This window comes from Acartia tonsa, chromosome 4 (assembly GCF_053477335.1).
Source record: "Acartia tonsa isolate MP-2025a chromosome 4, ASM5347733v1, whole genome shotgun sequence".
Classification (NCBI taxonomy): domain Eukaryota; kingdom Metazoa; phylum Arthropoda; class Copepoda; order Calanoida; family Acartiidae; genus Acartia; species Acartia tonsa.
This window is the reverse complement of record NC_137263.1, coordinates 17,549,337-17,572,667: the sequence shown is the minus strand read 5'-3', so window position 1 is coordinate 17,572,667 and position 23,331 is coordinate 17,549,337. Positions and strand designations below refer to the sequence as shown.

The following is a 23,331-nucleotide window of genomic DNA, read 5'->3' as shown; positions in this document are numbered from 1 at the left end:
GATTCTTAAAGAATCCGTCAAAAAAAGTGGCGGATTCCTTCGGATTCCGGATTTTTAATTTTGGCGGATTCCGGATTCTAGCAATATTTTAAAAGGATTTTTTTTTTAATTTAAAAAATTTAGTGCTGCATATGTCCTAAAAATCAATGTTCTTGGTGTTCTCTATAATTCACTTCCGAGAATCGAACCAAATTTTAAAAGATATTATATATAATGATAAAAATCTTTGCCTTCAAAGAGGAGGAGTTGAAAGAAAAAACTCAAGACGCTAATTTTAGCCTACCAATTAAGAATCCGGAATCCGCTATTAAAAAACGGATTCCGGATTCGGATTCCAAAATTGGCCAAAAATTGGGCGGATTCCGGATTCCGGATACGGATTGCCATCCCTAATTTCAATTAAGCTTAGTTGGCTTTGTCTCTTGTAATTTCAAGTAAGTTTAGTTGGCTTTGTCTCTTAAAATTTCAAGTAAGTTTAGTTGGCTTTGTCTCTTATAATTTCAAGTAAGTTTAGTTGGCTTTGTCTCTTATAATTTCAAGTAAGTTTAGTTGGCTTTGTCTCTTATAATTTAAAGTAAGTTTAGTTTGCTTTGTCTCTTATAATTTCAAGTAAGTTTAGTTGACTTTGCCTCCTATAATTTCAAGTAAGTTTAGTTGGCTTTGTCTCTTAAAATTTCAAGTAAGTTTAGTTGGCTTTGTCTCTTAAAATTTCAAGTAAGTTTAGTTGGCTTTGTCTCTTATAATTTAAAGTAAGTTTAGTAGGCTTTGTCTCTTATAATTTAAAGTAAGTTTAGTTGGCTTTGTCTCTTATAATTTAAAGTAAGTTTAGTTTGCTTTGTCTCTTATAATTTCAAGTAAGTTTAGTTGGCTTTGTCTCTTATAATTTCAAGTAAGTTTAGTTGGCTTTGTCTCTTATAATTTCAAGTAAGTTTAGTTGGCTTTGTCTCTTATAATTTAAAGTAAGTTTAGTTTGCTTTGTCTCTTATAATTTCAAGTAAGTTTAGTTGGCTTTGTCTCTTAAAAATTCAAGTAAGTTTAGTTGGCTTTGTCTCTTATAATTTTAAGTAAGCTTTGCTGCATTATATTTCAAGTAAGTTTATTTGGTCGTAGCATTCCTGCCCTTTAATTAATCTTGATTATTTCAGTGAACTTGGAGACGTGGAGGTCATAATAAAGACATGTTGGGAAAGTGTGGGCCAAGGCAGAGCTGAAGAAAGACTTATTGAGAAATGGAAGGTAATTGTGTATTTTTTACAATGATTTTGTAGGTAGCTTATGCTTTTCCAATATTCTGCAACTATATGATTAGTTTTATAAAGTGTTTTTTCAAGAAATATTCCAGTATGGTTTCAAAACCGATTAATATCCGCCGGATTAGAACCAGATCTAGCCATACAGTATGTTATTTATAACATCGTACTACGAATACCTAATTTTCCACGAATATTAAAATTAAATACATTTGTAGTACCAGTTTTGTTAACCCGGTCATAGGTCTCTCGGGGCTAACAAAACTGGTTTTAGTCTTATTATTTTTCATCATAATATCCGCGGAAAGCTGTCTATAATACGATGCGATAAAAAACCATCATTAAATTCCGTATTTCAAACTGTAAAGTAATATGAACTAGATAGTTACCGTTTAAAAATTCCTTAGTTATTCTTAAATTACCATATTAAAGTAAATGTTATTTATCGTATCGTATTATAGACAGCTTTATTTGAATGAGAAATCCAGGGTTTCGGATCCGGATCCGCAAGGATCCGCATATTTTTGGGTCCAAGGATCCGGATCCGGATCCTTGGACTCAAAAAAATGCGGAAAAAATGGAAAAATCTACCTAAATTTATATAAAATCTCAGACATTCTCTTGATGAGAGCCAATCTTTAAGGTTTAGGGTCAGACTTGAAAATTAAAAGTAATGTTGACTTCGAATTAAAGAATAAATTTTTTTGAAAAATTTGGTGATTTTATTTTTATTGTCAAGGATCCGGAACCGGATCCGGTAGGATCCGGATCCGCATCCGGATCCGCACTGACCCAATTTGGAGGATCCGGATCCGGATCCGGATCCGCAAAAAATCAATGCGGATCCGAAACCCTGGAGAAATCATTAGATCAAAACCAGTTTTGTAAGCCCAGGCCCGGGCTAGCATAACTGGTTTTGATATTATAATTTTTTTTAATATTCGTGGAAAATTGTCTGTAATACGATAATATACATGATTTTAGTATGGCTGAAAACTGGTTCTAATCAAGTGGATATTAACTGGTTTCGAAGCCATACTGATTACTGGAAATATTATTATTGCAGGTTATTTTGGACCGATACCAAGAACAACCGCATTTGTTGGACGCAGCTATGCCAAACCTATTGGCCAGCCTGCTAAAATTAATCCGGGACCACAAAACCCTGGAACAACTAACTATCACTGCAGTTCTATTGTATCATCTCATCAAGGTAAAAATCTTTCAATTTAGTTTAAATGAATTGAAGAAAAAAATTTATGTCGACTGCAAATTATGTCTAGGGGGAAAAATAGCTTTTAATCAAAAAAGACCAAATAGTTGTTATATAATAGAACAAGGATGATAACATAGGTATAAAAGCGAAGCTTTGAAATGGAAGGACAAACGAACATTAACACTTGTAGAGTGTCAGAACTGAATAAGCAGAATATTAATGCACGAGTCCAAACCAAATTTTAAACATAATACTGTATAAGGACATACTTACATTTTTAGGACTTGATTATAGATTGTAAAGTTTAAAATCGATAGGACAATTCTAACCTGTCTTAATTAACGAAAAGAGCTAACCGTTACGACCCTAATTTTTAAAAAACTTTTCTTTTAAAAATCCAGTTAGAAAACTTAAGATAGTGGAATAACACATTTATTCTACCTAAAGTGACAATTGAAAAACAGTCTAATAAACTATTTATATAGCATTTTGTAGACAGCTTTCCGCGTATATTAAGTTAAAGAAATATAAGTTTAAAACCAGTTTTGTTGTACCCGAACTATATAATTAGCATCTAGGCCCCTGGCCCTAGGATTGGGAGGGTATTTGTAAAGCCTAAAACTAAGACCTAGATAAAAAAATTTAAAAAACACCTCGGAAACTATATTCAGAAAGGGATTATCGCGATCTTAACGGACAAACAAAAAAGTAGTTATACATAAGTGTTAATTCTTGTTTATAAAGGTACGTGGCCACAAGAATGTTGTTCGTCATTTCCCTCACGAGGTTGAGGACCTAGTGTTTGTGCTGGACCTGCTGGAGGGACTGGAACCTAGTGCTGCATGGGAAATTAAGTATGTTCTCATCCTCTGGCTCTCTATCATTGTTATCATTCCTTTTCAGGTAAGATCAATAGGTTCATAAGAAAAAATCTTACTATCCTATCATTTAAGTAGTAAGCTTTTTTTTGTCTGTAGCGAAGGATCTCGCTAATCACTTCAAAGGGTAGCTTCTCATAGGTCCTGCGAAGGTTTATAACTATTTTAGGGGAGTATACCCTCCCAAGAGAAATAGCCCCTATAAAAAATTGTTGAAACAAAAAAAATATTCTTTTTAATGCTACTATAGAAAGTGGGGGTAATTTTATAATACAGGACAAAATGAACCGCTTAAACGAAATTATTTTCATTAAGAAATACAATACCCAATCTTTAATCTTTATTTATATTATTTTTTTTAGCTGTCAAAGATATTTATCACTGGTACGAAACTTTATTTTTACGAGATCGTGTCATAAATCGTGCCCCCCTTTATAAATTATAGCATGTAAAGCATACATATATATAATATATATCCATTTTAGATGAATAAATTTGATAGTGGAGAAAAAGAACCAACTGCTAACAGAATTATCAATATTTGCAAAGGTAATCGCTTAATTAAAATGACCTACATATTATTTGGTAAATTCCCTTAAATTATTATTTAGGAACAAGTTTTTTGGTTATTTATTTAATCATTCTAATGTCACCTTACCTTCATGATATGATATGATTACTTTAATGGTTTATTATTAGTTTGATCTTACACCAGATTATCATGTACTCTAATAAAGTGAAACTTGTAGCTGGCTAAAATAACGATCCATATCTACCCCCTTTACCATATCCCCTACCCTCCTACTGGATGAACGAAATGATCAATGATGTCTGTCCATGTTAGCAACCTAAATTGACGACAATTTCTCCCTGTCATAATATCCACGTTAATTTTATATCCACCATTCCTATTTAAAACTTCGCTATTCAGGTCAAATGACCGCTTTTGACAAGAGTAAGGATGCGGCTAACTACTTGGCCTCCAAGTTTCTGTCAAGGCCAGATATCAAGGAGACACATCTGCCTTCCTTCGTTGATTGGGCTCTAGAGTTGTGTACGACAGGTAATATTATTACAAAAACCAGGATGACAAAATCTATTAATAGCGAGGCACAAAAAATCATGGATGGTAACACGGACAAGGAGATTTAAAGAGCATTTATGAATAGATTTATTTGAGTGAAAAAATCACAAACCTTTCATCACGAAAACTTTTTCACGTTTTTTATATTTTCATATTTTTGAATATTTCTTATTTTGTAGCATGACTGATGGACCGACGGACAAAGTTAATTACATAGGTAGGTAATTACATTAGTTTTAAGTTCACAGTTTACCATAAATAAAAACTAGGTTTTAACCGTAAATATTTTTAGAAGGAAACCGCGATAATGAGATAACTGAAGGTCTTACTGCAATAGCTGCTGTTTTTAAACACACCAAAAGGAATTCCATACATTTCTTTAGATTTATTATTTTTCTCAAGTAAAATTGGATAAACAATAACATAAGTAATTGAAATATTCTTTATTAAGTTTTCTGTTAATTGTATTTATTTATATAAAATCTATAAAAATAGTTCCCATACCCCTTTATGTATTACTAGCTGCTTAGTTAACATAAAATCTTAATTCTAATATTAAAAATATGGTTGAATTCTTCACAGAGAGGACTTGCTACCTTACGCCGGGCGTATACTGAGCGCCATGACCAGCGACATGCTAAAGAACCACCACAACATGTATGTCCGCAAGTTTACCTTCAAGGTGGTCCAGAGGATCGGGATGGTGTTCCTGAAGGTGAAGGTGGCCACCTGGAGGTACCAGCGGGGATCCAGATCACTGGCAATAAACATTCAAGGTAATTTCAACTATCAATTCATAAGTTATAACAAGAAGGCAAGTCAAACAAAGATTAAAGAAACAATTAGGAAGATATTAGCCTTTGATTTTAGCCTTATTTATATTTTCCTCAAAAGTTGACCACAAATAGTCAACATAGCAACAGATTCTGATGACTTGTTTATTTATAAAAACAAAAACATATTGATTATCTTATAGATCCAAACTGTAATAAAAAAAGGGTTACCAATTCTAGAAACAATACTGTTTTGTGTTTAATAGCAGTGGAGGAAGGGACATTATCCTCTTAATAAAATTGTTCCCAAAGTTTTATAATAACGTTAGGTATCGTATTCATTGTCTCAAAAACGGTTACTTTAATTAAATTTGGATTATTTGGTTTCAAACTAGAAGTGTCTAAATTGTTCACCCAATGATCATAATATGCAAAAGTACCTAGTATTTTTAATCATCATTGAGGATGTTTATCAATTTATCGTTCATTGTCATATCCCTTAAGATCCATGATTAATACCGACATTATTTTATAGGAAAAGACAAAGATGAGGGTAAAACGGCAGATGAATCAACCTCAGTTGTAAATATTGAAGAAGATGAAGAATATGACGTACCTGAACAGGTTGAGGATGTTATTGAACTACTTCTAGCTGGTCTCAAGGATACTGACACATTTGTTAGGTGGACTGCGGCTAAAGGTAAGCTTTTCATATAAAATATAATTATAAACCAAGCCATGGACATGTAAAAATTCCAACTTTAACAACAAGGTAAGTTTATTCCACAAGTAGCGTGGTAAAAAATAGTAATATTAATTTTATGATTTTTATCTTAATATTCGTGTAAAATTGTCTATAATACTACACATGATTTTTAGTATAACTTGAGAACTGGAAATAATCCAGCGGATATTAATCGTTTTCGAAGCCATGCTGGAAATATTACAAAAATCGAATTAAAATATGATAAGTTATTTTAATTTGATTTATTTTATGCAATTTTAAGTTGCAAGTAACAATTAATGAATTATGTGTTTATGGTTGACATAAGTGTTTCTGCGTTTGAGAGTAAAGTGAGTGTCATAAAGTGTCAATGCATTTACAAAGTTAGTGTTTTGTCTTTAAATATTTGTAAAGGTTTTTATTTATTTTATAATTTTCAAAATTTCAATGTTATTATTTCAGGTATTGGCCGTGTAACCGGACGTCTTGCCAGCTCTCTGGCCGACGAAGTTGTCTCTTCCATCCTTGAGTTGTTCAGTGAACGTGAAACTGACTCTGCCTGGCACGGCGGTTGTCTTGCAGTTGCAGAGCTCGGTCGTCGTGGTCTTCTGTTGCCCAACCGTTTGGCGGCCGTTGTAAAGCTGATCAGCAATGCTTTGGTGTATGATGAGCGGCGGGGTAGTTGTTCTGTCGGGTCGCATATTCGTGACGCGGCATGCTATGTCTGCTGGGCATTTGCACGGGCATACGATCCAGAGGTGCTGAAGCCATATATTCATGAAATAGCGACCAAGTTGTTGGTGGTAACTTCCTTCGACCGCGAGGTTAACTGCAGGAAAGCGGCCTCGGCGGCCTTCCAGGAGCTTGTTGGACGTCAGGTATGATTGAAAGAAAGTTTTAAGTCAATTTATCAACTTAAACTTAATTTGATACTCTTTTTATATTACCTAATGAACTTAGAATTTTTTTACAGAGATATAGGGGACAAGGAACTGTTTATTGTTCCCAAAGTTTAGTTGAGTGTTCAAACGTTTCAACCACTAGTTTAACTCTATAGAAGGGGTAATTTTGTGTATTATCTGTCGGCCACTGTCTTATCCCTTTAGATCCCTGATTTTTATATGTAAGGGGGGGGGGGGAAGTTTTGACACATTTGCATAAACCTGGCACCTAGGCTTTATCTTTGGACTGAGAGGATAGGTTATTAATGATAAAATCATTCTTATATGATGAATTTCACGAAGTTTTAAGATTTTTTGGATAGGCCTCCAGGTGGTCTCTGTACAGGTAAAAAAAAAAAATTTAAAGTTACAAATCAGCTTATAAAACAAAATATGTGTGAATAATATTCAAAAAGATGCATATTTTGTTTTATAAGTTGACCTGTAACTTTAAAAAAAAAAAAAAATTTTTTCATTTTTACCTGTACAGAGACCACCTGGAGGCCTGGAGCTTCGGAACCTGGAGGCCTATCCAAAAAATCTTAAAACATCGTGATATTCATCATATAAGAATGATTTTATCATTAATAACCTATCCGTCCTATCAGTCCAAAGATAAAGCCTAGGTGCCAGGTTTACGCAAATGTGTCAAAACTCCCCCCCCCCCCCTTATTATTTACTTTACTTTAGGGCACATTTCCTCATGGAATTGATATTCTGACCACTGCTGACTACTTCTCTGTTGGACAGGAATATTTAAATATCAATAGGCAGTAATATCGTAAGCGAAGCTTTTCTTCATCTAGGGTCGGCCCAGTTTTAGTTATTTTTACTTTGATTTGATCCTATTGTTTTGCTTTATTGATAATTCCTAAGAAAATTATGCACCATTTTATAAGGAAATCATCTCTTTATCTTAAACACTTTAATGCAGCACAAAACAAGCTTTAAGACAACACTATGCACCAATTATATTTAAATTTTCAGAAATTTCAAATGGAATTAATATGCTGTATCGCACCCCTTAATGCAATTAATTTTTTATCCTTGAAATGTGAAAACTTGATATTTAACTAAAAATCTACTCAGAGATCCAATGCATATCTGAACATTAGCGACTATATAGCCCAGTTTTCTGACTACAGTGTGCCCCTCATTCAACATCTGATAGAGAAGAAGCTGGGTCACTGGGATGCAGCTGTTAGAGAGCTGGCGGTCAGAGCTCTAGGCAGGTGCGTTCCACGTTTTCTATTTTACCAGTAAGAGGGAGGGGACATTAGACTGTTGATTTTACTAATCCCCATAGTTTTATAGATACGTATTATTATTTGTTGGCTAAAAAACTTTTGTTAATCACTATTTGAGGTGTATATTGTCCATTGTCTTATCTCTAGGTTATCCAAAAAGACCTTATAAACTTTGAAATATTATATTATTAGGAATGCATTCCATTACCCCTTAGTCAATTTTTATTTGGTATTGCAAAAGGCAAAAAAAATATTTATGTTCTATAAAACTTATTTATCGCATCGTATAATCGCGGATATTACATAAAAGTTTATAAGATTAAAGCCAGTTTTGTTAGCCCCGAGTGTCCGAAGTTAAGAGATAACAAAACTGGTATTAATTTTATGATTTTTATTTTAATATTAGTGGAATTTCGTCTGCAGTACGATGCTACGCATGATTTTTCAGTATGTCATTCTAATCCAGCGGATATTAATAGGTTTCGAAGCTATACGGACAAGCATTAACAATTTAAAAACTTTGAATTATTCGTGAAGGTTGACCTCACGCGATACTGATCTGGTTTTGAAAGAGTTGCCTAAGATGTTGGACACTTGTGTTGGTATTGATCTTTTCAACTCTCATGGAGCTACTCTAGGTACAGTTTATATCATTTTAAATTACAGAGTATATTCTCTATAACTCATCTAATAAAGCCTTCTGTGTTTGAATGTTTTATTGATTAAACTTCTTTCCCCTTTTTGTGTTTTTTTGCCGAAGCTATAGTGTAGCACAATGACGTTACAGGGTTTTAAAAGACAGAAAACCTAAATCATAAATATAATAGGTTTGTTATAAAACACTGGAAATTCTTAATATGTGCATGCCTAATCAAAGGATAATGTACAGAATGACCTCTTGGGTTTAGTAGTTACTACTCAGTCATGTAGGTTATCCTATTATAGAAAGTAATAAGGCTTTTTGTCTCTAGCGTAATATTTCGATAACTTCTGAACCGATTGAGTTCTCTATTTTATGGAAGGTTTTTGTGGTCCCTGAATGGTTTCAGGCTATTTCTTACTTTCCTTACTCCTTCGAATATAGAGCTTTTTAAAGCTAAAAGTGCAGCCGTTAGTTGTTAACATGATACCATGTGAATTATTAATACAACAAAAATTATTTATTAATTTTTAGGCGTTGGTCAGATTATCAAGTCGTTGAGTGAAATTGCAAAAGAGGTACTTAGTTTAATTTGTTATGGCAATTTTAATATTTTTTTTTTTTTTAAGTTTTCAACCAATCAAAAGCAATTAGGTAATAATCTACAAAATTAATTACAGAAGTCTAAAACTTATATCTGTTTAGAGAAGCACAAGCTTAACAAGTATGTTGAGACCAGATCTTCTCACCAAGGTGGAGAATCTTGTTCACAATCTTATGAAAGGTAGAAATTATTTATCGCATCGTATTAAAGACAGCTTTATGCGGATTAATTCCGGTTTTGTTAGGCCCGATTTCCGAAGGCCGGGGCTAACAAAACTGGTATTGATAATATGATTTTTTACTTTACTGTTCATAGAAAATTGTCTGTATTAAGATTTTACATGAGATTTCAGTATGGCTAAGAACCGGCTCTGATCCATAGTATAATGATAGGTTTTGAAGAAAAATTCACTCTATTAACTTAAAACTGTATTTATTCAGGAAACAAGCTACGAGGCCTGGGAGGAGAGTTAATGCGAGGAGCTGTATCAGAATTTATACAGAATTGTTCGTCAGCTGGATTACCTATTTCTAAACAGGTTCTTGATACCTGGCAGGCAGTACTCTTTGAAAATCTTGGGTAAGTGGTTACAGACAATTTTGTACAAAATTATAAAGTACTAGCGGCTTCGGCCCTAGCCACTAAGGGCATGCCCCAAGAAATAATTAAAGAACAAGGATGACAACATCCATAAAAGCGAAGCACTTAAACAGTAGGACAAACGGACATTAACACTTATATAGTGTCAGAACTGAATAATCATAATATAAATGTATAAGAGTCAAAGCAAAATTGTAAGTAAAATGTGTTGAAAAACTGCTTGATTCAGGATAATGTTTATGGACATACTTACATTTCTAGGACTTGATTATAGAGTTGCTTCGCTTATTACATTATACTTTGTTGTCCCAGGAATCAATATACCAAAAATCAGATCAATCGGATGATTAGATCACATAAAAATTTGTTGTTAAAAAAGTAAAAAAATCAACATGTTTAAAATGGACCTACGGACATTTTGATGATGATTATAGAGTTGCTACGCTTTCTAAATCGTACCTAACTATTAAAGGAATCACCATGCAAAATTTGAAATCGATAGGACAATTCTAACATGCCTAAATTAACGAAAAAAGCTATCTGTTACGGACGGACGGACGTACGGACGGACCGACCCTAATTATAGAAAAGCTTCGCTTTTAAAAACAAATTAAGTACCACAGAAGATGCCCCCACTAATTTTAAATAATTTTTAAAAAATTTGGGGAGAGTGTGTTATTTTTAGGGGGGTTGGAGGTGTCCCATGCCCCAAGAAAATAGCCTAAAACCACTACAGGACCAGTAGGTATATTCCCCGAAGAGTAGAATCCGATTGGTTCTGTGGTTACTGAGTTCCTAAGGGACAGACGGACGGACAGACAGACATCATTCTACTTTGTATTATAGATAAATCTTAATATTAATAACAGTTTGGTTAGGGCCGAAGGAATTAACCTTTTAATTTTTTATTTTACTATCCGCGGAAAGCTTTCTATAATACGATGCGCTAAATATTTATTTTCAACATTTTTACCAGACAATATTATTTATCTTTGCATTTCAAAACCGTATGTAAACTTTCCGCAGAGAGTTAACTGAAAAATTATAAGATTGTCTGCAATACGATACGATACATGATTTTTCAGTTTAGCTCAGAACCGGTATTAATCCAGCTTATAAGACCGAAGACATACTTTAATAAAATATTTCAGCAATGCTATGACTAATGACTATTAATTGATATAGATTTTAAATGGATGATATGGCAGGGGAAAAATTTGTCGATATAGGTTGCTAACCACTGCGACTCTGATAGGAAATTGACAACATATTCATATGTGCTGTACTAAATCAATCATTACTTGGACTTATTTAACCAAATTAGTTTTTTTTTAGGTTTTTGATAATTCATACAACACCCTTAAGTTATTCATTACAATAAAATACAATTTTAAAATTTATTTACTGTGTAAATATGCATAAATATGACGTTTTTACTGACAATTAGGTTGATTTTTACTCAACGCATATTTCTTGTAGACAATAAAATGATTATAACTTTCGTTCTATTTAAGATAAATTGATGAAATAAAAAGTATATTAAATTTTATTATGCTGAGAAGTCACTTATTGATTTTAAGAAATAATAAACCCCTTTGAGTGGGGGAGGGGGGGGGGCGTTGAGTATCGAAAAAAGAAACTAATGTAAATTTCTTTTCTATTGTGGGTTTTAATGATTCATATAGCAGCCAAACTGTTTTTAGGCAATACCCATTTGTCTGTCTGCCTGTCTGTCCCTCTGTCTGTCTGTCCTTTTGTCTGTCTGTCCCACCACTTGTCTGTCTATCTGTCTAACTGCCTCTCTTTTGGATTTCAATGAATCATCTAGCATAGCCTAATTGTAATTTGTTAATGCCTCAAAGACTGTCTATTACTATTTACCTGTCCCTCTGTCTGTCCGTCTGTCTATCCCTCCGTCTGTCTGATCTTTCACAGGTTCCTATTGGATTTTATCTAATTAATTGTCTATTATAGTCAAACTTTGATAATTCTTCTTGCCTGTCTGTCTGTCTATCTGCTGAGTTTCTACCTTTGGTCTAACAGACTTATTCACTTAATTTATAAAAAATTAGATTTAACTAATAATATGGTGGTATCTTGTACCAAGAGATACACAAATAACCTTGTGTTGAAAAAAAACAAATAAAAAATTATTCAATTTCTTCTATTAAAAAAGTGTAATACATGTTCCTTAAATCTCTTTGTACATCAAAAATATGTTTCAAATTTATAACATCAGGTTATATTCCATTAATTTATTAACAACTAAATTTTTTGACACATCACTTATGACTTTTAACAGTCCCCTTAAACTAAAATCAAGGGTTATTTTATTAAGGTTTTACCAAAACTACTTTACATAAGAAATTTATTACATTTCAAAATTTTTTTTTATAAAAATAGGATTGGAATATATCTCCCTCCCAACATTAACTCTGAGCACTATTGTAAAATATATTAAAAGTTATAAACATATATCTATCAAGATCATTAAAGGAATTAATTCAAGTTTAAGGGGGGGGGGGGGGGGGGGTTAATGCAACCATCTCGTAATCAATGCGCAAATTGCACTTAGAATTCGAATTTTGTTACAAAACTTGGCATGAGTAATCCTTGGTATATCTATTTTCCCAAAATGAAACAAAAAGTTGGAAAAGTGACGGCTAACAGCTGGCGGCTTAGTCGTTTAGCCGTTTTTGGGCTATATTCAGGGCAAAACTATCATTAATTACATAGGAATCAACTTTTTAAAACATATTTTTGCTTTAAATATCCATTTTTAAAATTTCTTGTACCAGCTGCTAAATGGCTAGAACTGGCTGAAAATGGCTGGGAGCGGCTAAGAGTATGAAGAGTAGATAGGGCTTGTGACATGTCTAGGGGTAGGTTTTTATTGGTACCGAGCTCAAAAATACTACTATAAATAGTGGGGGTCCATCCATTTGGCAGCTGGGGCTGTTACACAGACTGTTAAAAACCTACCTAGAGACACGTCACAAGCCCTATCTACTCATTCTACTCTTGGCCGCTCTCAGCTGAGCTGCAGCCGTTAGCAAGCTGCCATATGGATGTTGTGTGGTATTTTTGAGCTCATCACCCATAAAAACCTACCCCTAGACACATCAAAAGCCCTATCTACTCATCATACTCTTGACCACTCCCAGCTGTTTCCAGCCAGTTCTAGCTGTTAAGTGGGTGGTATATGGTTATTGGTATAATTTAACATACATTAAATCAAAAGTATGTTTTTAAAAAAACCTACCCTAGACATGTCACATCTTCCAAAGTCAAAATTGCATACATATATAATACAATTTTTGAGGTCATAATTTACTATAAATACTAACACTATCTGTGTAAAAACTTTGAGGGAAACCCCCCAAAAATTAATGGTCTTCTTATCAATAAAGGGGGGGGGGGGTTTAGAACTGGAAGGTGAGCAAAATTGATTGAATTTTGAGCTAAAATTTTGAAACTGCCTGGTCCAGTAGTTACTGCATCTAAATGAAAAACAAAATTAAAATTTTTATTTTTAAGTTATGTAAGAAAAACTCTGCAAAAATGAAATTTGACTTTGCAGATTACTTGCTACACCTTCATATGTTATAATTGAGACTGCTCCAATTTTTTTGGTAAATTTCAGGTTTATATTGACATACTAGAATCAAAATTTTGTAAAAATCTTTAAAATTGAGATCACACAAAAGAACTAAAATAACATTTTTTTTGCAGATTTCAAAAACTTTGAAGTGCTCATGAGGTCACAATTATTGCATCACAGAAAAAATATTTAGCATGGGTCATTTTTTTGCTTAAATCAACCAATTTTTACTGGGGGCAAAACTTTTATCAAAATTTTTCCAGGGCGGGATGATTTAATCTACAATATATACTTTTGGCTGTTGACAGCTGTTCTCAGCCATTTTTAGCAGTTTTTAGCTGTTATGACAGCGAAATCTAGAAATTAAAAAAAGTTCTTTTAGTAATATGTCAATGAGTTATAATGTTAATTAAGAAAAGTTTAATTCCATGGAAATATTCAATTTTTTTATATCCTTATAAGCCATTACCCAGCTGCCACTATTTTTGGTAGTATTTTTCAGCTCAGCACCCATTAAAACCTATCCCTAATGGATGATTCCTACATGATTATTGATGGATTTGCCCTGAAAATAGCCCAAAAACGGCTAAACAGCTGAGCAAACAGCCATTAGCCATTACTTTTCCAACTTTTTGTTCCATTTTGGGAAAATTGGATTACTCATGCCAAGTTTTGTAATGAAATTTGAATTCTAAGTGCCATTTGTGCATTGATTACGTGATGGTTGCCTTCCCCCCCCCCCCCCTTAAGCTTAACTTTTTGTTAAATTTTGAAAAACAGACCTACCAAGGATTACACATGACAATTTTCATAACAAAATTTGGATTAATTGATTATGGGATGGTTGCATTAACTCCCCCCCCCCCCTACATATATATGAGAGCTTCCTCATGTATCAATTTACTAATTAAAAGTTGTACAGTACAGTTGTACAGAATATTGCAAGATTATTTTAGTAAAGTCTGGTAATTAATTTATCTAAAAATAGATAGCATATAATTATCTGAATCTGTGACTTGCTTATATACACCCTCCTTAAACAACCCCAACCCCACTTTATTTTAAGGGGTGTAAATTTTTTTCCTTTACACCCCCTTGGAATTTATAGGGGGTGTATCTGAGGGTGTAGGCTCTTGTCAAGAGGGTGGACATGGGTGGACACCTAAGGAGGTGTATCCATCCCCCTTAATTTTACAAGGGTGGTGTAAACAACCCCTATACCAACCTTTTGCACGCCTTTGATCTTAACTATACTTTCAGAGTCCATAAAGTTGAAAATTCTGTAATTATTCTACAAAAATTATCTTCCTAAATTAATGTATAATTTTCGGGGTGACGTGGGGTGGATTAAACATTAAAATTTTATGGAAAAAAAGATATTTTTAGAACATTCATGACTTGAAATTATCCCCCCTTTGTACTCAATACGCATTTTTTATTCTAAGTGCGTCAATTTTGCGTCTAAAGATACCCTTAGTTTAAGCATTAATTTCTCCAAAAAATGATGAAAAAAGATAAATTTTTTTTTGATAAAATGATAAAAGTATATGTAAAATAAAATAAACAGCAAAAAAAATTATAAAATTACGTTAAATAGAACGAAAATTAGAGCGTTTTGTATGCCTTATAAAATGCGTTTTTCTCATGAAAATTGTTACAATTTCGTGTGTTGAGTAAAACTTTAATAAGTTTCCTATTTCTATAAGTGAGCGAGCCGCAGTGTAACATGGAATTCATTTATTGTTTAGTTCGTGCATTCAGTAGGGGGGAGGGAATGGGGTAAAGGGGGGGGGGGGGAGTGTATCGTTTTTATATCCCGCTACATGTTTCACTTTATTAGAGTACATGGAAATCTGGAGCAACATCCAAGAATTAATAAATCCATTATTGTAGGGATGTTGAGGAAAGAATTCAGAAGCCCACAGTGGCGGCCATGGCAGAGTTTACAGCACAATATTATATCAAGGATGATCGTCTCATTACTTTCCAGAGAGATCAGTTCATTCAACAAGCATTCATTATGCTCAAGTAAGTTTAGTTTTTCATTGTTAAGATTAGGGTTGGCAATCCGCATCCGGAATCCGCCCAATTTTGGAATCAGAATCCGGAATCCGTTTTTTAATAGCGGATTCCGGATTCTTAATTGGTAGGCTAAAATTAGCGTCTTGAGTTTTTTCTTTCAACTGCCTTTTTTTGAAGGCAAATAATATCATCATTACATATAAAATCTTTTAAAATCTGGTTCGATTATCGAAAGTGAATTATAGAGAACACCAAGAACATTAATATTTAGGACATATGTAGCACTTAATTTTTTTAATTTTAAAAAAAATCTTTTTAAATACTGCTAGAATCCGGAATCCGCCATTTTTTTTTGACGGATTCTTTTAAGAATTCGTAATCCGAATCCGGACTAAAAATTTGAAGAATTGCCATCTCAGTTAAGATTAGGGTTGGCAATCTGAATCCGCATCCGGAATCCGCCCAATTTTTGGCCAATTTTGGAATCCAGAATCTGAATCCGAATAGCGGATATGGATTCTTAATTGTTATGTTATGATATAATTAGCGTCTTGAGTTTTTTCTTTCAACCCCCCTCCTTGAAGGCAAAGATCACCCCCCCCCCCCCCCATCTCTCCTCACCTACACCACCAAGAAATATTAGAAAAGCTACTGTGAAAATATGAAAAACGATGCTTTAGATTCTTCCCAGTACCCGGTAAAATTTAATCCCTTAATTTATTTATTTAAATGCCTTTTAAAATATTGCTAGAATCCGGAATTCATCGAAAAATAAGAATCCGGAATCCGCGGAGAATCCGTTTTATTTTTGGACAGATTCTTGTAAGAATCCGAATCCGGTCCAAAAATTAGACGGATTGCCAACCCTAGTTAAGATATTTCCCAACTTTTAGACTTCGCTTTACGTATCGAACTACAATTGTTTTTAAAGATATACTTTTTAAAAAACTTTTGACCCTGGCAGTACTACGTCAAACAGTAGACAGACAAACCCTCTACACGACGTACCCTAGATGCGACAAGCGCTAGATTGCAAAGAATATGACAAACGCTATTTTTTTCTAGAGGCGACAAACACTAGATACGACAAACACTAGATACGACAAACACTATAAATAATATTTTGTTTTACAAATGATCCATCCATTTTTTTTGGGAGCATGAGGACACAAGAAAAGGAGTAGCCCTGGCACTGGGAGCTCTGCATTCACATAATATGATATATCCATTATGAGGGAGTATGAGGACACAAGAAAAGGAGTAGCCCTGGCACTGGGAGCTCTACATTCACATAATATAATATATCCATTATTAGGGAGTATGAGGATACAAGAAAAGGAGTAGCTCTGGCACTGGGAGCTCTACATCCACATAATATAATATATCCATTATTAGGGAGCATGAGGACACAAGAAAAGGAGTAGCCCTGGCAATGGGAGCTCTACATCCACATAATATAATATATCCATTATTAGGGAGTATGAGGACACAAGAAAAGGAGTAGCCCTGGCAATGGGAGCTCTACACCCACATAATATAATATATCCATTATTAGAGAGCATGAGGACACAAGAAAAGGAGTAGCCCTGGCAATGGGAGCTCTACATCCACATAATATAATATATCCATTATTAGGGAGCATGAGGACACAAGAAAAGGAGTAGCTCTGGCACTGGGAGCTCTACATCCACATAATATAATATATCCATTATTAGGGAGTATGAGGACACAAGAAAAGGAGTAGCCCTGGCAATGGGAGCTCTACATCCACATAATATAATATATCCATTATTAGGGAGTATGAGGACACAAGAAAAGGAGTAGCCCTGGCACTGGGAGCTCTACACCCACATAATATAATATATCCATTATTAGAGAGCATGAGGACACAAGAAAAGGAGTAGCCCTTGCCCTGGGAGCTCTACATCCACATTTTATCAAGGGAAAAGAAGAGGAAATCATTGAACATCTTATTAGATGTTCCAGGTATGTTTATTTGGATCTTAAGATTGTTTAGTTTATGGCTTTGAAACAGATTATTTTCCGCTGGATTAGAAACGGTTCTCAGCCATACAGAAAAATTATGTATAGCATCGATTCAATGAAAACTTTCCACGATTTATGAATAAAATTATAAAATTTTGTCAACCCAGGCTGGTTTTGATCTTATAATTTTTCATTTATTATCCACGGAAAGCTGTCTATTAATACGATGATATGTTTAAAAATTATCATTTAGATAATTTTAGTTATGTCCTGTCAATAAGAAGCTCAACAGTATAACCTAAATATTCAATAACTTAAAATAAAAACTCTCAAAAAACCACTCCGGGGGCATAGTTCTTTAGAATGATACTTTTACATCAATGGGGCTAAAAACTGTGGACTTAAGACACAATTAAAGTGTTTGATAACATTACCAATTATTTACTTTCCGTCAGATTTAAATTCACTTGCTTATGTTGTTAGAATAATTTCTTTTCAAAAGAAAGTCTACTTTTCTTTTATATAGACGTTAAAAATACCTATTTTAGAATAACTGAAGGAACCCAAACCTGGGGGGAGAGTCGTCGGGACGCCGTGAAAGCCCTGACAGAAATATCCAAGAAGGTTCACCCGAAGCTTGCAGATGAGACTATCCACACAGTGTATGACAGCTTTATGCTGTCCTTGGAGGACTACACTGTAGACAAACGTGGAGATATTGGCGCCTGGGTCAGAGAAGCTGCGCTCAACGGCCTGGAAACACTTACATTGACTCTGCTCGGAGAGGCGCCTGAACGTCTACCCGTGTCTGTTATACAACAAGCCATCCCATTGATTGCACAACAAGCGGTTGAAAAAATTGATAGGGTTCGTGGCCTAGCAGGCAAAATATTCTACAATCTTTTGTATGCCACTGACAAAAGTGGTAAGCCTATTCCAGGTATAAGCGCAAGAGAAGAGTTGTTAGAAATATTTGCTAAAACTCCCACATATGTCAAATGGGGCATAGAATCTGAAACATTCCCCTTGTTTGTTCAGCTGATAAAGTTACCAGGCTACGTGGAAAGAATCCTGATTGGTCTGGTTGTCAGTGTTGGTGGCCTGACAGAGAGACTGGTGAAGGAGTCCAGCCACAGCCTCTTCACCCTGCTGGAGACCATGCCAGAGCCAGAGATCATCAACTTTTGCAACATAATGCTCAAGATATTCAAGGACTACCAGAAGGTTGACCGCGTGTCACTGCCTCTGCTTAAGTTCTTTGATATGGTCATAACATCCGGATTTCTGGAGCCGCTGTTTGAGAATCCTGAAAGTCCTTTCCCGATGGATCTGTTGACCCTTTGCAAGAATGAGATCAGCAAGTGTGGAGATCCAAATAAATTGTTGGCAAGTGCGGATATTTTCTGTCAGCTTTTACAGGTTAGTAACAGGTATAAGATAATGGCCGATAAATTGATGTACATACATCGCCAATGATGATAAACAAAATTACCCCTTCCTTAGATTACATTTAATGGTTCAAATGTTTGGACTCTCAACAACATAATGAACCAACCAATAAAAGGAGGGGGGGGGGGGGCTGTGTAATGACATCTAAACTTAAACAGTAAGCAAAATGGTCTAAATATTGAGCTAGATTTTTAAAACTTGGTACATAAGCCTAGTCCTATAGGTTGTACATCTAAATAAAAAAAAAAATCAAGATTTTTTTATTTTTAGGTTAGGTAAGAAAACCCTGTGGAAATGGGATTTTATGGCACTTTTTAGTCTATTTTAATGTAGAAACTACTTTTATTGTTTTTAAAAGCGAAGCAACTCTATAATCATGTCCTAAAAATGTAAGTATGTCCATAAACATTATCCTGAATCAAGCAGTTTTTTTCAACAAATTTACTTACAATTTTGCTTTGACCCTTTTACATTTATATTTTTATATTTATTATGATTATTCAGTCCTGACACTATACAAGTTTTAATGTCCGTTTGTCCTACTGTTTCATTGCTTCGCTTTTATTGATGTTGTCATCCTTGTTTTCTTAAGTTTTTTCCTTGAATACACTATATCTATTCACTAGAGTTGGCTCGATATAACTATCTCCCTATTGGCTAGTTTTCTATATGCATATCTATTTCTCAATAAATCTATTTTCCTCACCCGGCATTACTATCTAAAAGAAAGTAAATATTTAATAATTTAAATGATTTTAAAAAGATTTTTTAAATTATATTTTTTTCTTTACATTACCATCACCAAAGGGTTAATAATGATGATTACAATTTTAGTTTAATATTTTAACACACAAAATGTCGCCACAATCGAATTCTTTTAAAACAGAGTTTTCTTAAATTTATTATATTATAAGTTAAGATTTTCTTTTTTATTATTAGAAATTAAATACATCAATATAAGGTAAATAGCAACATGAAATTAAAAAAAAGAATTTATTTTTAATAAAGTAAAATAATGGGTCTTATCGTTCTGGGCAATGAGAGTTTATTATGGATTATTGGAGCACTATGAGTTTTAAACAAATATTCCTTGGAAAATTTGAGCTCGTTTATAGACATTTATTTCCTATATAGATCTAACATGAATCTTGAAGCAATTAAGCAGGCCGTTTTGTACATGTTAAAAATTGGAAGATTTCCTTAAATAAAATTTATTGCAAATATACTTAGTAAATAAGGACACTCTTTAGGATGATTTAGCAAGTTGGGGACCGAATCGTAAAAAACCTATAATTTGATATCTGACAACACTAACTATGAAAAAATGCACTTAACCCTTAAAGCCACCTTCTTAGCCCGCTGTGGTCGGTCCCCGATTTGCTGAATCATCTTAAGTAATGTCCTTGTGAATAGACAAAGCGTATTCAAGGAATAAAAAATTAAGAACAAACTGTTAAAGGTAAGTTTTACATCAAAATGGGCCGAAAAAGGCCTAAAAACTCCATTTCCGCAGGGTTTTTCGTACCTAACCTAACCTAAAAATAAATAAATTTAGATGTAGTACATATTGGACTTTACCAATTTTCAAGAATCTAGCTCAATATTTAGACCATTTTGCTCCCCTTTAAGAAAAATCCTAAAAGGTTTTAACCCAACGCGAATAGGAAAATTTATCATAAAATTTTGGGAACTAGTGTAATAAACAGGCCAAGTTATAACTTACTCATGTTGGTTTCATCACTGGGGATGTAAATCAATTTATCGTCCATTGTCTTTACCTTAAGAAATCTAATCATAAACAAAACAAAAATTTACGAGTTACAAATAATTTATTAAAAACCAATAATAAAAATTACAACATGATGCATTATATAGGTATTTATAATATTTATTTACAATAAAAAATATAGTTATAATAAATTTATTTCATGATATTCATTTAATTTTGAATAAAAAGGTAAACATAATATTCTAGAAAGCTGACAATTTGAACAAACGAATTAGACTCATTAAACGGGCCAAATTCATCATCGTAATGATCATGGCCATCAACACAGCAAATGATCATCTGTACAGTAACTCCATTAGCTACGATGGTAGGAGAAGTGCAGCAGACAGTTGGCATGTTGGTCATGTCGATGGCAGCGTCAATGAAAAAATAATAACTTATTTTTCCGTTTGGAATTAGCACGTTGACAACAGTCTTTTTAATATCAGAGCCAAATTCATCTGTATGATCATGGCCATCAACACTGCAAATGATACACTGTTCAGTAACTCCATTAGCTACGAAGAAAGGATAGGTAAAGCAGACGCCTGGCATTTTTGTCATGTTGTTGGCAGCGGCAGTAATCCTTCTCTGGCGGAAAATCATGATACAGAAAAGAAAAATTGGCAGACATAGTAGAAAATAAATCGGTTCAATCATTGTGACGCTTTCTTGTAAACTAAACTTGTAGATTTTAATCCCTTGCTTTTATACCCAGCTAAGGGTTTGGAAGCATCTCGCGCCCGGTCATAGGATGTTAACATCCCCCCCCTTCCCCCTACTCCTTTCGTAAGAGCGACACACTACTTGAAAACCCCGCTTGTATAATACGACCGGTATGTCTTGCTCAAATCTCCACCCACTTCAAAGTAAAACTAATATTTTTTAAATTAAACATATTTAGATGTTTGATAAATAAATAAATTAATAAAACGATTAGATAATTTATAACCATTTTTTAGAAACTTTTTAATGGTTACTGGCAAACAATTTATAATCTTATTTGCCCTATCAAACTGGAAGCTATATAATGACTCTAACTTTCAAGGGTTTATGTTGTGGACTTAGTAGCATTTATTAAAAGCCGTCGTGGTTGAATATTTTACCTTTGATATTATGAAATATGACTTGACTGATATATAATCTACGTCGATATTTTGACTACATTTATTTTTTTCTAATTAAATACTTTTTAATTCTTAAATACTTAATATTTAAAGGGGGTAAGGAAAATGCAGAGAGAAAAAACTAAAACCTAATATCTAATTGAAAGTAAATATAAAAGCATAAATCCTCCTTATTTTAAACTTCTTAAAACTATATCATCATTCAGCCTAATGGTAAGCGAAATCCAAACGGACAAACAAAACAAAACCTTTCTACTTCTTATAATAGGATAATGATAATATTTATTAAAAATCTGAAATTCATTCTTTAGTTATTTTATAAAATAGCCTCTATGGGAGAGTGGGGAAGGGATCCTATTAGAGCCCAATTTCATCTCTCTCCCTGGGTTAGTAATGCTTAGCTGTGTATTTAAAATATTGCGGTTTCCTCTAAGTGTCTAGTTGAGTCCAGATAATTTTAAAAATAAGGGGTAGGGGTAGATTTAACTGTAGTTCAGGTTAGGTTAGGTTATATTGGGTAATGGGTAGCCCCGACAGGTTAAAGCAACATAGGTTAAGGTCCCACAGGGTTTATTGATTCTTAATTTATATTTTAAAAAGAGGGAAGGATGTTTAATGCTTTATAGGAACTTTGAGTTACGTTTTGTAAATTAGTTTAGATTAGGTTTTTGATGTAGCCTCCCTTATGGAATGAAATTTGTCAAAACACATTGATTTATTATTAAATGGTCAATTTATTTGTTCTTTTTTTAGTGCGAAGATGAGTTATGCCGAAGAAAATGTCTGATCCAGTTGGCCATATTTTTATGCCACAGATTCCCGCGCGTGCGCAAGCATGCCGCGGATAAATTGTACGAATCTATTCTCACATTTGCAGACAAGAGCATTCTACCAGGTAATACAAGTAATTAAAACTTTAGGGAAATAAGAGACTTAACTTATTTTTGTTAGGCATTAGGGACAAAATAATGTATAGATAGAGTAGGTTGGTTTTTAAATTAAGTAATATGTCAGACTTAAGACAATATACAACACTGTCAGGCGCAACACAATTTTTTATGCTCAGTTGGAACTTATAGATACAGATAGTGTAATCAAATGGATGGTTGATGGTCTTGATATTAAAATGATTTGGCTAAGGACTGGCTCTCGTTACTCTTTTCCATAACGGGCTAAATAACGATTCCCCCCTTCCACCCCATCCCCTCAGCCCCCCTCATCTGGATGAACGAACTGACCAATAAAAATCCAGTAATATCAATGACTATAATTTAGAAGAGACAAACGACGAGGCTGTAGCACTGTTGGGAGAAACTAACTGGATGAACAGCTCTGTGGAGGAACTGAAACCTGTGAGAAACCAGTTTTGTGTCCTTGTCAACATTCCTGTTCCACAGCTAGTCAAGAAACCAGTTTAATAT

General features: G+C 33.8%; 1 protein-coding gene across 1 annotated transcript in view; it reads left to right on the top strand.

Moving 5' to 3' along the window:
* The window catches only part of Tbcd (tubulin folding cofactor D), a 24,343-nt gene extending 1,012 nt beyond the window's left edge, over positions 1 to 23,331 (top strand). Inside the window, exons 3-22 of the mRNA XM_080156730.1 lie at positions 1,146 to 1,236; positions 2,317 to 2,463; positions 3,211 to 3,369; positions 3,830 to 3,893; positions 4,276 to 4,407; positions 4,721 to 4,790; positions 5,011 to 5,204; positions 5,737 to 5,901; positions 6,388 to 6,803; positions 7,557 to 7,616; positions 7,956 to 8,098; positions 8,651 to 8,751; positions 9,288 to 9,331; positions 9,459 to 9,537; positions 9,798 to 9,936; positions 15,452 to 15,586; positions 17,456 to 17,566; positions 18,115 to 18,985; positions 22,664 to 22,805; positions 23,186 to 23,331. Of these exons, the coding sequence (XP_080012856.1) occupies positions 1,146 to 1,236; positions 2,317 to 2,463; positions 3,211 to 3,369; positions 3,830 to 3,893; positions 4,276 to 4,407; positions 4,721 to 4,790; positions 5,011 to 5,204; positions 5,737 to 5,901; positions 6,388 to 6,803; positions 7,557 to 7,616; positions 7,956 to 8,098; positions 8,651 to 8,751; positions 9,288 to 9,331; positions 9,459 to 9,537; positions 9,798 to 9,936; positions 15,452 to 15,586; positions 17,456 to 17,566; positions 18,115 to 18,985; positions 22,664 to 22,805; positions 23,186 to 23,328 (3,406 nt within the window). The 3' untranslated portion in view covers positions 23,329 to 23,331. The remainder of the gene's footprint in view (positions 1 to 1,145; positions 1,237 to 2,316; positions 2,464 to 3,210; positions 3,370 to 3,829; positions 3,894 to 4,275; positions 4,408 to 4,720; positions 4,791 to 5,010; positions 5,205 to 5,736; positions 5,902 to 6,387; positions 6,804 to 7,556; positions 7,617 to 7,955; positions 8,099 to 8,650; positions 8,752 to 9,287; positions 9,332 to 9,458; positions 9,538 to 9,797; positions 9,937 to 15,451; positions 15,587 to 17,455; positions 17,567 to 18,114; positions 18,986 to 22,663; positions 22,806 to 23,185) is intronic.